This window comes from Microtus ochrogaster, chromosome 21, assembly GCF_000317375.1.
Source record: "Microtus ochrogaster isolate Prairie Vole_2 chromosome 21, MicOch1.0, whole genome shotgun sequence".
Lineage (NCBI taxonomy): Eukaryota > Metazoa > Chordata > Mammalia > Rodentia > Cricetidae > Microtus > Microtus ochrogaster.
The window spans coordinates 40,153,758-40,169,853 of NC_022022.1; the positions used below are offsets into that span (position 1 = coordinate 40,153,758).

Sequence of the window (16,096 nt, forward strand, 5' to 3'; positions counted from 1 at the left end):
GCTCTATGCCCATCCACACCCCCCAGCTCTATGCCCATCCACACCCCCCAGCTCGATGCCCATCCACACACCCCAGCTCTATGCCCATCCACACATCCCCAGGTCCTTGCTTCACTCTCTGCAGATGCAAAGTAAGCAGCAGCTGACTTTTAGCAGCGATATTTTATAATACCCCTCCAGTTTCAGTCATGTACAAACAGTGTAGCAAAGAATGAGGGAGGCCCTGGAGTAGATTTTGGAAGATTCCTCCCCAGTTTTGGGGCATGTAACCTCAGAAACTTTGAGAATTTCATATGGAAGTTCCCTTTTATTTTTCTCCTTATGTATAAATAGGAAGTCTGCTGAGTATCTTATTTTTTATAGAAGAAATAAAGAGATATGCAATCTAAAAATTTCAGCAGCTTTAAGTGCAGACATCAGGGAAGTCAGGACTCAGGTGACTGACTAGACTGAAGAAAGTGACACTGAGCAATGACTTAAACCCTCTGGCCTTCCCGGGGGAGAACAGGGAAGGAAGGCCTAGGGCTCATATAGCGCAAACACGAGAGTTCAGGAAAGACAACATCCTACTCAACTACTTCAATCAGTCTGCGTTCTTTTCAGCACTGTGTGGTGTGTTAAAGTAGCTCTGGTGCAGAATGTGTTTCAGGACAGGTTTGAGTGACATTTCAAGCATGGGATAATACAGGGGACCACGAGGACAGGAAGGAAGTGAAACAGGAAGTAAAAGGACACTATCACAAACAAATAGAAGCCACTTTTCATTACAGTCTCCAGATAGGAGGTTCCCCTTACACTAAAAATCAATAAATACAATCGTTGCTTAGGCCTCAGGCAACTCAAGGAATGGTTGCCTCCCTGCTCTTCTCTTGTGAGAGCCCAACTCTGTGACCTCAGTCCCTGGGGAACTCACACTTAGGTTCAGCTGAATTTCGAATACTGAACGAAACTGGTTATGGTCTTAATTTTAGGTTCATTTTATGAAGGTTACTAATTTCTAGTAGTAATTTCAAGCTATGAGCCTTGTACACAGATAAAACTATCAGAAGGTTGTACTGGAAATAACCTAGTACATTGCAAAGCCTTTACACTGTGTATGTATTTAAGAAACTCAACATAACAAAAGCTTTATAATATAATCTCGTCATCATAACATTTATTGATTGAGTCGTTTCTTTGTTTTGGTTTCTCTGTGTAGCCTGGCTGACCTGGAACTCACTCACGGATATCCCCCTGCCTCTGCCTCCTCAGTGCTGTGTCACTATCATTTTCATATCTCTTCCTCATATCCACATTTACTCAAACTTCTACCATAAATGCTACTGTCATTAGATATTATAAAGCACATAGCATAGATTAGTATATGCCTCAGATACTACTATTTGTTCAATATATGCTGGTATTTTAAAGTTTACTTTTTGTATTTTTTTCTTCAAACTGTCTCACAATACTTACCAGTGGTAGAATATTTAATTGGCTTCATCCTGTTCTCATTTGGATTTTAAAGCTCATCTATGCTATAACCTCCTATTAATGCTTCCACCTAATACTTTCTATGGATAAAATACAGCTAATGAAAATGAACACAAGCACGGGAAGAATCAAGGAAGTAGGACCGGGGTCAGTGTTACCTGAACCTTCCGATTCTTCTCAGGTGAGAAAACATCTCACCCCCAGGAACATACTCCATAACCATGTATAAATTAGAATTATCCTATGAACAAAGAAACAAGTAAATACCAATTATAAAATCTGGGTAAAAATATTTTTAAAATGACAGCATGTTAAATTAGAAAGGGCAAAGTCAAATCCGTGTGACAGGTCACAGAAGTGCTCCGGCTCTCCCACACGCATCTCCACCCCCTTAGTATCCCAGCCATGGCGACGCACAGGACTTTTGCTGTTCCTGCTCTTGCAGGGAACATTTAACTTCTGAATAATGAAATACTGTAGCAATGACATACTTTGCAAATGACAGCATTTGCAAAGGAATAACAAAGTTAAAAAACAATTTGGAAGAGTTAATAAGAATATTTATGCTTGTGAGATAGATGGCTTTAATATTTTAAGTATATAAAGCTTTATTACATTTGGAAAACAAAGGACTAAACAAAACCAAAATGCTGCCTATGATTCAGCAGCGCAGAGACCAAGTTATAACTCATTCTAAGGAACTGAAGCCTGGGTTTAAAGGATCCGCCCTCCCCACTTAGTCTGACTCATGGGCCCTGCACAGAGGCTCATCTCCCTGGTGGTAAAATAACAACAGCAAAAACCCAAAACCACAAAGTTCCAGAATATAAATTACTGCATGAAGAAAAATGTTCAACTCATAATGGGAAGGGTTTAAGAGACGCAGAAAGTGTTCAGCATCCTCATTTGAATGGAGCCTAAGACAGACGAGCAAGATGCCTGCTCCTGCATCACTATAATGTTGGGTGTTGTGTGGCCTTCCCATGAAAACCACACCTATCATCGTCACCACCTGCTCTGGGGAGAAATTCTGTTCATTTCCCTGTCTAGTTCCTCATCTCACTCGAGTTCTATTAGTCTCAGATGTCAGAAGGCACATCTGATGGAAAAGATCTTCCTTAGACATCAGGGCAACTAACCTTAAAAGAATACTCCAACCGGACAAGAAAGGGAAACTCCACCGCCTGTAGTATGCGTTTCTCATTCAGAGTGTGCTCTATCTGCTTCAGCTTAACCACCTGCACGTTAAAGACACATAGACAGACTTTAGTGCATTTCTCTTATCGTCCTAAAGAAAAGGCTTTCATATAATAACCACAATGGATAAGCACCATTACTAGACCAGGAAAGAAAATAATCAACCAGGCTGAGAAGAGTCAAATGCTTACAGCCGAAAAGAGTCCCAGCCTTGGTCCTCAGAAGGTGAGTATGTTCCAGCTGTGGTGATGCATGTCCGCTAGCCCAACACTAAGACTAGGCTAAGTTCAAGGCTAGCCTCGGCTACACAGTAAGCTACTGCCCTCCACAAAAATTAGCTATAAATCAAGTTAAGGACCAAAAAAAAAAAAAAAAAAAGACCTATATTACTTTAGAGGTTACTATGTGAAAGTATTTGCTGCTAATGATATGATCAAATCACTTATCAGCTCAGTGGCAGGAAATTAAAGATGAAAGAAAAGTCAAAAGTTGAGAAAGGAGAACAGTGACAAATATGAATAAGCTGTTCAAACTGTACTTGGAGAAAGATAGCTAAACTCTAATGGTTCAATTTACATAGCCACAGAGCAGAATATGGAAGAAATCTGATCTTCAGGACAAATGAACACTGGACTGGTCAACAGATGGTCTTAGGGAGGTGGAGAGAATGCATGTGTGTATCACGGGTAGGGGTTTCTTCCAGGCCAGAGGTGTTCTCCTGAGGTGAGGCAATCACAGACGTCAGTCCCCTGGACTTGAAGGAGAGTACTGGCCCAGCCAGAGCCTGTCACACTGTTAGGAACGGGGCAAGCACTGCTGAGCAATGACTGACTGACCGGGAGCTGGAAGATCTGGGTTCTAGCCTAGACCTTCAACCAGCCTTGGAGTGCTTGGAATGCTACTGCAACTCTTTCGCTTTTAAAGTCCATACAATGAAGCTGTTGGGTCACTACTGTCCACGTATTAACTATCACAATGAATCACTTAAGTGACACCAATTGGGGAATTTATGCTTCTTTGTGTCTGATTTTGTATGATACAGCAGATTTTTAACTAGGCATAAAATCTGTGTTAGTTTTTTAAATAAGTAATAAAAATCACAAGAAAGACATTATCTGTCTCATGAACTTAAGCCAACTATATACATATGTGATATAATGATTGAACAGGCATTATTCAAAATAGCAGAACTGGTAAGGCATATTTTCATCCAATTTTTAATGAAAAAGTTTTTAAAAAATTTAACTACTTAGACAAATTCACTTTTAATTATGATCATCCACTATATATAAATCATGAGAAAAGACACCTATGTGACAGGGTAAGAAAACGTCTGCTTTCACATTGCAAGGGATTTACTTGAAGGATGCCTGAATATGCAAACAGCAATATGTGATTTGTAGTGATAGTTCATTTATATTTTAATAAATAAAGCTTGCCTGAGGATCAGAAAAGTAAAACAGCCACACTGGCCAGCCTACAGACCAGGCAACAATGACACATACCTTTAATCCCAGCAGCCACACTAGCTTAACATAGAAACCAGGCAGTAGTGGTACATGCCCTTAATTCCAGCCCTAGAGAGCATTATAAAACAGGAGAAGACAGCTCTCAGTCTCAGAATGGGATTCCTGGAGCCAGGATCGCCATTTTCAGACTGAGGTAGAGATAAGAGTCAGTAGCTGGCTGTTTTGTTTTTCTGACCTTCAGGTTGAACCTCAATTTCTGTCTCTGAGTTTTTATTAATTTTGCTTCAGTCAATGACCAGCAAATGAGAACTAAGATGTCAGAAGGTATCAGAAGAGAAACTGCTTACTTGAGGCCAAGTACAGAACTCTCATCTCTAAAATTCTGATGCTTTAAAAGTGGCCATGGGACACATTGCAAGGCAAACGGTTATATACTGCCCGGTACACAGTACCAGCGCAAAACAAGTCAGCTGTTACTATAACTTACTCAAACAGAAAAGCGCTGTGATGAGTGTAGAAGATGGATAGAGAATAAAGGCTCAGAAGACATGGAAGGAAAAGCAGGGTGGAAGTTAATCCCAGAACCAGCCCCAAAGGAAGAAACACACGAACGGAAGCAAGCTACAGTTAAGGATAGCATTTCTGAAAATTTGGTAAACAATATGACAGAGAAAACTTTACAAATATTCCTTGGGATACAGTCTACATCTTATCTTCAAAATTCATATAGAATTTATCTTTAATATTTATATTAGCTTCAATAAATTTGTAAAGGCACTGAGAGATCACCAGTTGGTATTTCAAGTAAAACATCAGAGGAGCTATTAATAAATCACAGGTTGTACAGCACCCCCCACGCCCAGAAAAATCACTGTATCCTTTTGTGAGTCAGCTTTCAAGCCAGAGAAGCAGACACGGGCCATGTGGACAGCATGAGGTAAGAGAGTTTGGGAGACACATCATGACAGGTTAGGAAGTAGGAGGTACAAGCTGAACTCTGTCTCCATTTACTAATGTCAGCAGCCTTCAGATGAGTCAGAGAAAAGCTATGGGACGATGAGAAAGCATCTGGCTAGAGAGGAAGGGAAACAGAAGTAAAAAGTTTGGGGATGGGGAGGCATGGTGTTACTATAAAAGACTGGCTGGTGTTAACTGGACATCAAAGGGACTGGAAGAAAGGATCCCGAGGATAAGGGTGTGTTTTGAAAGGAAAATGAATTAGGAATAAGGCACAGAAATCAGATAAACCTTGGCCTGCACATGGGCTTACCTTACTGGCTGTCAGACGCTGGGGAAATTGAGAGGTGATTAGCTTAAAAGGGAGACCAATGCCTCATACACTTGTGAAGAGTCACTGACACAACAGTTGCATACATGTTACACGTTTGTGTGTGCGCACATGTGTGTGTATGTGTCTGCTGTTTGCCTGTGCTTTTGTGTATATGTATCCTAGCAATATCTGACACCCTGTACTAATAATACCTTTAATTTTTGTATTGATATTCCCCCTTGTACACTAAGACTGGAGAAGCTAAGTTTACCTAACTGAATGATATATATGAACTTACTGGCAGAAAGAGTTATTATGACCTGTTATTTTATCACTTACCTCAAGTAAATTAAATAAACAAAAAATCAGAACTTTTCATACCAATTTATGCTAAGACCCAGTATTCTGCAGTACGGAAATTACATGAAACTCTAGTTATTCCTCTGTGAAATATCCATTACCATGACTTATCCATGAGGTAGCCACCTTGGTAATTTACTTAACAGGCTTCTAGAAGCTAAAAATGTCTTTCCAAATACTTTCAGATAGTAAATGTCACTAACTTCTTAATATTTTTGAAGTGAAGCATTTCATAAATTCTTTAAGAAAGATGACATAATCTTAGAAGCTGTCCTGACAGCATTAAAACATTGTAATGGCAGGTTTACAAATACAAGATGAAACTGAAGCCTCTCGCCTTTTTGTTACCAGCATGAACAGGCAAGTTGCTAACCTCGAGATCCATTAACTCCATCTAGAGAACGAAGACAAGAATTAAATGACCTAGGAAAGCTCCAAGCTCAGACAGCATAGGAACCAAAAGCCTAAGAAAGAGTGGCTAAGAATCTATGTGGAGAAAATGTGAAATAACCAATGCAGGTGGGTGGGAAGGTGAGAGAGAGTCTCCAGAGAGAGAGAGAGAGAGAGAGAGAGAGAGAGAGAGAGAGAGAGAGAGAGAGAGAGAGAGAGAGAGAGAGAGAGAGAGAGAGAGAGAGCTAGAACCTAGAGCTTAGAGACAAGCAATCCTTGAGGAACATGGAGAAACAAAGGAAGACCCACAGAAGAAGGGCAGGGTAAGGAGGGTGGTATTTAATAAAAGGCCGAATAAGAGGAACAGAGTCCACTGGAGTTGGAGACACAGGCAGAGACATGTAGGAAGAGCAGTGAGAGGCAGGAGACGGACAAGGGACAGCTAAACTGTGGGGTCAGAGCTGAGAGGAAGTGAGTCAGTGAACTGCCGCTTCAAGAAGAACGGCTAGAAACTCTGGGAATGAAGGCAGACGCCAAAGGTGTTCAATTAGATGTATGTATCACATCTTTAATTTTAGGCACATAAGCCATTATCTCCTTTTCATGTGAAAGATTAATCTGGTTTCCAATAAAATGAAGGTTCAAAGAGTGATGCTATGGTGTCCAACATGTGTGGTCATTTAACATTTAAAATGTAAAATACGCAACAGGTTTTGAAGACTTAGTATGAACCACAATAATTTTATATTTGTTAAGTACTAAACATTAGGCTATTAAATAAATCAGACTTTAAAATTAATTTCAGCTACTTTTTATTTCTTATAATGTGGCTATTAGGTAATGTAGAGTTACAGGTACGGCTTCTTGTATTACATATTACCATGGGATGGAGTTACCTTGCCACATCTGTCCCTTGGCACTGTATTCCCATAGGTCAGCTAGCTACTCCATTATGTCTGTCCCCTGGCTACTTCCCAGCTATACTGCCACCAGTTTCCTACCTGGATCCCAATAGGACAAGAAGTCAATCTCTGTCAGATAACAACTAAGTAAGATGCAACAATATTTGCCCATGCCTTTCCCTAATCAGTTAGTGATTTCTAGGAAAACAAATGCTTACTATCGAAGGTAATAAATATTTCAGATATCCTGATTTATCATATTGGTATAGAAATAATGAAAAGTTGTCTTACATAGAATATAGGTTTTATAGTTTTTTCATGACTTAACTGATACTCTAAACTGACCAAACCCAATCCTGTCAAGCACCAAGTTTCTGCTATAAACTAAAATAGGACATGAAGCAAAGTCACTAGGCTTCTGTTCAGTCTGTGGATGCAGTGTGAGAGGTGCTTGTTCTGCACATATGGAATATGTATATTGTTAGTGCACATAGATATGTGTTATCAATAGACATAGCAATGGCATGTTCCCATAGACTAAAACCTACAGTAACCACACATTAAAACTGCTACCTACACACCAAAACCTCTATAATCATATAGAAATACTAAGTAATAAAAATGCAAGTAGCAACCTCCAGCATTAGGTGAAGGAGCTGGTGGCAGCTTATCCAGCTGACCCTGAGGGCACAGGGCACCCACCTTCTGCTTGTCTAAGATCTTCATGGCATAGTACTGCTCGGTGGCTTTGTGCTTCACCAGCATGACTCTCCCAAAGGAACCTGTTCCAAGGGTTTTCTTCCTTTCAAAATCTTCGAGCCCAGCATTACTCTAAACAAGCATAAAGATTACAATAAACCTTTAGATTAGAAATTCCTGCAGGACTGCAATTACTATGACTCAGTGTTATATAATCATAGTGGGTAATTTAACTTGCAGCTTCTCCATGTAGAAACAACACATACACACTCTTCATATTTCAGATTACTCATTCTACATTCTCCTCTGAATAACAAAAGCCCAGTAACAGAGAAAAATTTTGTAAGATGGAGTATAAAAATAATGAAGGAAATAAAAGCCTTGGCTCAAACATTAATGGTCATATTTCATCCACTGTGAAGTCCTAACACAGCTAATGAACTATCTGTACACTTTAAGAATTACAAAGCCATGGTCAAATAGTGGATATGGTCACAGAACACCTGCAAATAATGGTACAAAATGAAAACAGAGAGATCAGTTTTTGTGCTTCCGAGGAAAGTGCTGCTCCTCGTGTCTTTATATCTAGTGACAGAACTAGTGAGAGCCAAACAACCAGCATCAGCCACAGAACTACACAGCTGTAAAACTCGCCAACAGTTTAGGACTTGGGAACGGCCATCGAACTAGGCAGTGTCCTCAGAACTTTCCCAGGCTTTCTCCCTGCTGTAATAACCTAGTATTACCTAAAACAGGAAGGAGAACAGAGTCTTCATTCCGCAAAGAACCAAAGCTAAAGTCTCAGAACAATAATCAGATCCTTCTCCTCCTTGAATAGCTGTTTTGTTATAAACAGACATCTTTGTTTGGCTTTGACTAGTGCATAGAAGCAAAGAATTAGAGGCACCAATCCATTCAATTTGTTCCTCCTACAACAAAACGAAAATTACTAGGAACAAATTATGTACTAGCAACAAGTAGTAATTGCTGACCCATCTGTTTAATAGGTTTCATTATGAAGATTCTCGTGAAAACCTCAGAAAAATATTTCCAAGGCTCAATCTTGGGTTACCTTGAGCAAACCCTGACGGGGTATGACTCTTTGTATGGACAGATCTGGACAGCAGAAGGAGAGCTCCACAGTAAAGCAAGTGCATCCATCCAGAGATACATCCTAGTCTCTTGTTACGTCATTACAGAGGGAAAGCAAGATTACATTTGCTTATAAAATTCTATGACACTGTTCATTTCACATTTGTGAGAACTCTTACCAAAGAAGAAAAGGTCTTCGTAATTCTGATTGAATTAACTTTGTGGTTTTACATCTAATTTTTGATTTTACTAAAACAGGTGGGCTAATATAGTTACCCTCAAGTAGTGGGAACAAACAGTGCCCAACAGAACATCTCTTTATGTTTAATCGCTGCTTTTCTTCATATGATAAAAGAACACCTCCTCCCCTGCCCCCTTTCTAATATTTCCAGTGATAACTTGTATAACTAAAAATTAGTATTTCAGAAAATATTGAGCTTGTATCATATCAAAACTTAACAACAGTCTTGGCAAATAGCTAGGTGGTAGAGAGCTTGACTAGGATACGTGCGACCCTAAGCTCAAATCTCAGGAGTGTTCCAAGAAACAAAATAACAGCAACCACCCACCTGCCCTTCAGAGATTCTATAAGAAGCGGGTTGCTTCTTCAATGGCGGTAACTATAAGACTGTTAATTAATGGATGATATCACTGCAGTAGGGTGGAATTCCCACCATAGTATATGCTTACTAACAACACTTAAAAACTAAACTTTCTGGAGCAGCAATAAATTAAGGCAGAATTGCGATTTTATATCACACAGGTGTCTCTAGCATAGAAAACACAGCTTCCTTACCGGGGGAGGGTTCTCCCATTTCCGCAGAAAGTCTTCTTTGGCTTTGGCTAGAAATTCTTTCACTGGAAAAAAAGAAAAGAAAAGAAAAATGGATGGTGTCTTGAAAAAATGCTCATCTCACATTAAAGAAGACAGACGACGTGGTATATGGATACAAGTATCCTTGTGTGAGCTACTGTTGTAAGGACAGGGTGTCCACCAATGTGACCTTACAGGGGGCTATCAAGAGTCTCCAACGTCTAAGAGCCTCAAGCATTGCTCTATATAGGGACCACTCTGGCAACTTCAAGCCCAATAATAACAATGTCCCAGGAAACATATCCGAAAGTTGTGTAGAACATACCAATCAAGGGCAAATCGTGCCGTGAATTAACTGGAAGAGTTTGAACAGAGTTGAAACGTAAGCCGAGGGTATTCACATGTCTTGGTCTAGGGCGTTCCGAGAACAGCTGGCTGTGGTAAAGGGCGGTTCCAGATACAACATTTGTGCATTAGATCTGTGGTCTCTACCAGCAGAGAGCAAAGGAGAAACCACAGACTGACAGCTACCAGATCCTCAAACCCATAAACCCGAATGGAACAAAATGCTACAACAATACAAACTACTTCAAAAACTAGCTCTGAACTTGTAGAGAAAAATTAAACTGAATGTCTGATTTAAAATTTACATTAAAATAAAGCCAAACAAAAGCCAGTGTTAAGACAATGGCTAATGACAGCTGCATTTGTACGGAACAGCGGTTTGTACCGAGTCATTTAAGAGGATTCACTTACACACGCCTCCCACAGGTTCACTAACAAGGGCTTCTGCTGGAAAACAAACTTCCATGTACCAACAGTTGCGCCTAATCAACATGTGACCTAATTCAGTCTAGGACTGGAAAAGTCAAGAGGTTTTGGATCATGGTGTGTGTGATCTTTGTATTTCTAGTATGTATGTACCTCTAGTATGTATGTATGTGCACTATTTAGATACAAAGACTAATATAATTGGTTCTCAATAAAATAGTTTATACATATATATGTATATATGAAAAATAAAAACTGACAAAATAAAATATTTTATACTGAACAGTCAGTATACTGGCTGCAGCCGAAGAGCATTGGTTTGCTTTGTTTGAGCTCCAGGATTCCAATCCAGGAGCACATAGCTGGCCGATATCCCACCACTGGGCCTCATCCTAGGTGCAAGAAAGCTGGCTCTATAAGGTTTGTTTGTTTGTCTGTTTTTTCCCATGAACTAGAGATGCCTGCACATGGTCATGACTTGGAAAAGATGGCTTTAAGTTAAATTAAAAAAATATATGTTGGAACATAAAATTGTGGCTCCTGAGAAACCACACTACACTTGGTGATCTTTAAACAACAGACAATCTAGAACCTCATGTATTTTCCATGGACTGATTTTATATTTCAGATACGGGTGGCTTTAACTTCTAACTGCTTTTCTATGGGTATTTTCACAATTGCTCCCCATTGACATAATAATAGGTAACAAAACAATAGCTGGGAAAGACGGGCAGACTCACACACTGTAGTCCTGTAACCCATTCAATCAGTGCACTGTGAGGTTCTCAAGTTTCAGTTTTCTTCTGCTCTAATCCGTAGTCCGTCCAGACATCTAACCATTTGGAGCAGTGTGATAGGCTGGTGCGGTTTTTGGAACCTAGTACCTAACAGGAACTGTGAGTGGTTCCGCTCTGTGATCACAGAGACCGTCAGCAAAGCTCCAGAGTGTCTAACTATGCTTAGAGAAGCCTTCACGGAAGGGGTTTCTCAAGCACATTTTGTTCTGTGTTGTTTAATAAGGGAGCAAACTAGATACAAAAGAGGGCACACCAAAAATCCAATTTATTCATTCACGATTTTACTTATTATACAAATGAAATGATTTTCTCTTCAGTTTTGGTCATTTCTGGTCTGTCACGTTGCACTCTAGAAGAACACAGGAAAGGAGTCTATAAGCTCACCCAGGGATTGTTCTTATTGTTCACCTGGCCAAGGAATGAAGAAAGATGCAACAAGAAGCAGGTCTCCTGCATTTCCACAAATACAGAAAAACTCTCATTTCTTACCACTTTCTCCACCACACTGATGTTTTCGTACATTACTTGAAAACAAGTCACAACTTGAAAGTCAGATTAAAGCTTATTTAATCAGGAAATTTAACTAAAATGTCAAGTATGCTGTAATTTTACCTATGCCATTCACGTAGCTCTACAATGAACGAGAATATTTCAGTGGCGACATTAACAAATTTACACGGTGTTGTTAGACTTGAGAGTTGCTTATCTATCATGACACATTGTGAGTCACACTGGGCAAAGGTCTAACTGCTGGATGTGATCATGAGCATCTCATGTGCAGAATGCGTCGATTTATTACTGAAAACGCGACAATGCTGCTACTGATGTTGAACTCTGGAGTCTCTAAGGAGACACAGCTCATCTCCTCAGCACTCCTCACACAATGCAAGGACCACTTTCAGTCCAAATATATTAGAAAACACAACCAACAAAATATACACTTCCTGGGACAAATGTACAACTACAACAGTGTTTCACTCAAAATCTCTAACACTCTATCTTTTCAAAAGCCACCCATCATAATCCTAAGTGATACACAGCCCATGTCTTCTGCCTTCTGCTTCAGAGAGCTTTCTTCATTAGCTGTAAAACATCACACAAGGACTACAACACCTAGATGATGATCTTATAAAAATCCAACATAAATTTAATTCAGAATTTTCTTCATTACAAAAATATTTTATTAAGTCAAAATAATAAAATCAAACTATGAGAATAAAAATTTACAAACAAATGAATAGAAAGTTTTAAAGTAAACACTTGTTTTATTAAAAAAAAAGTTGCCTACCAGATATGTCTGAAGAACAGGAAGCTTGTGTACAAAAAAAATAAAATAAATTAAATAGTGATTAAAACATACCCATAAAGTAGTAGCATGTTAGAATAAAGTCATTTATATACATTTTCTAGAATATTTGTAGAAATAAAATATTAATGTAAAGACTCATTTATTTGACTGCATATATTCAAATAATACAATTCAAAATATCAAAAAAATGAAACTAACAACTACTATTTGATACCAAAATTTGTTTCATGGTAATTTTCCTTAAAATTACAGGTGACTGGGCATGGTGGCGCCCTCCTTTGATTCTAGTACTTGGGAGGCAGAGAGGCAGGCAGATCTCTGTGAGTTTAGGGCCAATCTGGTCTACAAAGCGAGTTCCAGGACAGCCAGGACCGTTACACAGAGAAACCCTGTCTTGAGGTGAAGTACAAGTGCCAATAAATTTGCCAAGGGTTCCTGGTGAAGCACCGTGGGACACATCTGTGCTGAGTCTTGAGGGACAGAGCTGCTCCGACAGGCAAGGTTGGAAGAGGACCTCCGAGGTTGAGAGACTGTGTATAAAAGGCACGGAATTCACTTGCCCCGCCTGGCAGTCTTTAGAGACAGCAAGGAGCATGCACCTGTGAGGAACAGGGACGATGCCTACTCCCGCTGCTTCTCTAACTGTTAACTAAAATAACACTGAGACAAGAAAAGGTTAAGGCCAGAACTGCCATTATTCACAGGTGATGCACGGTTGCTTACACAGAAAATTCCAGAGACTCTCTCGCTGTCATCTTAGAACCCACAATCTGACAAGGCTGCTGGATACACTATAATTCCGTAAACATCTACTCAGGGACGAACTGAATTCAAGATTCCTTCTTTAGTCTCTGGAAGTCTTTTAACTGAACTAAAACATTTTAAAATTTTAATCTAGTTTTGTCTTGTTTTGACAAGGGCCTCACTCTGTCCCCATGGCTAGACTGCTACTTGCTATGGCTCAGATGGGCTTGAACACAGGCCAATCCCCCTGTTTCAGTTCGTCCAATGCTGGGATTATAGACATACATTCCCATGATCAGCTTGAATAAATGGGTACAGTTTTAATCTGGTCTTTAAAAATGCTTTGATCAACCAGGGGCTGTCGCTAACAATTTGGCTCGCTCTTGGGACTCTCTTCCTCATATGGATTGCCTTGCCCAGCTTAAACACAAGGGGAGGTGCTTAGCCACGCCAAAAGTTGTTGTGCCATGTTTTGTTCATATCCATAGAGCCATGTTTTGTTCATATCCATAGAGGCCTGCCCCTTTCTGAATAGAAACAGGAGGAGGAATGGAAGTGGGGGAGAGGGAGAAGGGAATCGGAGGACAGGAGGGAGGGGAACTTCAGTTGGGACGTAAAATAACTAACTAAAAATGCTTCCCATCAAAAGCTATAGCTCTTATTTGTATTTTCTGTTCTACTGCCTTCCACTCAAGTCTGTCACTCATTTCTCCTGGACTCTTTACCTATGCTGGACTTGCACAAACTCATTGGCTCGTGTAGCTCTTTCCTGAACACTTCACAATCTCTCTTAAGATGCATTTCAAAATCCACTTTGGCTACACTCCATAAATTTAAATATATAGTTGAATTTTAATTTATATAAGTTACTTCTTGGCCCCTGAATTATCAGAATTTTGTAAATACATAAGCAAACACATTTGTGCTTGTAAAAGAGCCTTTATTGACTGAACTCAATTACTCCATGTCCAAGACTGTGAGTAAGTAAATAAATAAATATATCTCACATCTTTGAAATTTGTTGAATATGATTATAGAATTGATTTTATAAGCATTCTTTATATTGTCTTATTCTGTGATCACTAGGTAAGAAATCTCTATTAATGTATACATTTTATATTTTATAATTTCTCCCAAATAGGTCAGTTTTGCCTTATGCATTTTGAGACTTAGAGGCATATATGATTTTCATTCTGCTTGTCATTGATGTTAAATGGTGAACCACATAAAGACTCTGGTCTCTGAGATCTTACAACATGATACTCTTGTGAAGACCCTCACAAGTGTGGAGATTTGCTCTAGGATGGTGAACAGAAGCTTGACTGTTGTTTTACCTGCAGGAAATGTCAAGGCTTGTCCTAACGGAGGCTCAGCACCTGTTTCTGCTGGGATCAATGTGTTACTAGCCTGGATTTGTCCCAACAGTGTGTTTTATTAGCAGCTCCATAGACCACAAAATTAATATACATTAAATCCTGAAGCCTCCTAGAGGGGTAGCAGCTGATGCTGACTGTTCAAAAGAGGCATCCCACATGAATGAACACACATGTCCGCCCCTACCACGTGAGTGAGCACACACATCCCACCCTAACCAGACACTCAAGCCCAGACGTGAGCTTCCTGTCTTGCCAACAGTTGGTTTCCTAACTTACACTGCACTGGGAGATCCTTCCAGGGTCCTGATAGCACAATCCCAGGCTGCACAGATGGAAGAACTTGGTTTCTCTTTTGTGAGGACATTTAACTGGAGAGTCCTCAGCTGGCCATAGTCGAGCACACCTTTAATCCCTGCACTCAGGAAGTGGATCTCTGTGAGTCGAGGCCAACATGGACTACATAGTGAGTTCTGGGATAGCTAGACCGATACAATGTGGCTCTGTCTTACCACCTCCTCCCCCCACCCAACCCCCCAAAAAAAGAAAGAAAAAAGAGGAGAGCCGTTTGAACAACAAGGTATATAAAGAGTGGGAGAAATGAGAATACGCGCAAAGAGGTCAAGATCATGATGATCAGCTTACCTGAGCTAATAATGGGAGACCACCAACTCTGGCCCGACAGAGAGGGAATCAGAATCTGACCAAACTAGGCCCTCTGAAAGAGAGTCACAGTTGTATGGCTGGGGCAGACTGTGGGGCCACTAGCAGTGAGATCAGGATTTATCCCTACAGCTTGTTCTAGCTTTCTGGAACCCATTCTCTTTGGAGGGATACCTTACTCAGCCTAGATATAGTGGGGAAGGCCTTGGTCCTCCCTCAAAGCAATGTGCTAGATTTTGTTGACTCCCCATGGGAAGCCTCACTCTCTCTGAGGAGTGAGGAGGGAGTGGGAACTGGGATTGGTACATAAAATGAGAAAAGATAGTTTTGTTTTGTTTTAAAAAAGAAAATCTACAGCTTGTTTCCATCCCCTCCCCTTTTTTTTCACAGTGGGAATTTTTTTTTAATTCTTGTGAATTTAGAATTTACTTAAGGGATGCTTGTTACAGAGTCTTCAGCATTCTAAGGTACTGGATCTTCATTTTTTTCCCCTTAGAAGGAGCTCTTTTGTTGTTGTTTTGTTTGTGTGTTTTTCCTCACTGGAAAACTGGAGTTTAAGATTTAAAACCTAGATATTGGAAGATCGATTTGTTTCCCTTAAAATTCAAAACTGCCACCAGCAAGTGCATGGTGCTGGGATCTTTATTAATTTTATCAAAGCACAATGACGGCTTCTGCTTTGCAGAGGAAGTTTTCTTAAAGATTTTTTCTAATGCGCTATGTGTGAAGCATGGTGGTGGTGGTGGTGGTGGTGGTGGTGGTGGTGGTGGTGG

General features: G+C 40.0%; 1 protein-coding gene across 6 annotated transcripts in view; it reads right to left on the reverse strand.

The window, feature by feature from the left end:
- The window catches only part of Prkacb (protein kinase cAMP-activated catalytic subunit beta), an 87,444-nt gene that overhangs the window by 22,747 nt on the left and 48,601 nt on the right, over positions 1–16,096 (reverse strand). For 3 of the 6 annotated variants that reach the window (XM_026784215.1, XM_013350021.2, XM_013350022.2), the window contains exons 2-6: positions 12,523–12,546; positions 9,649–9,710; positions 7,764–7,892; positions 2,613–2,711; positions 1,632–1,714 (exon numbers count right to left, since the gene is read on the reverse strand). In XM_026784215.1, coding sequence (XP_026640016.1) covers positions 1,632–1,714; positions 2,613–2,711; positions 7,764–7,892; positions 9,649–9,710; positions 12,523–12,546 — 397 coding nt within the window. The remainder of the gene's footprint in view (positions 1–1,631; positions 1,715–2,612; positions 2,712–7,763; positions 7,893–9,648; positions 9,711–12,522; positions 12,547–16,096) is intronic. The other 3 variants (XM_005357416.3, XM_005357417.3, XM_013350024.2) reach the window with 1 other exon arrangement.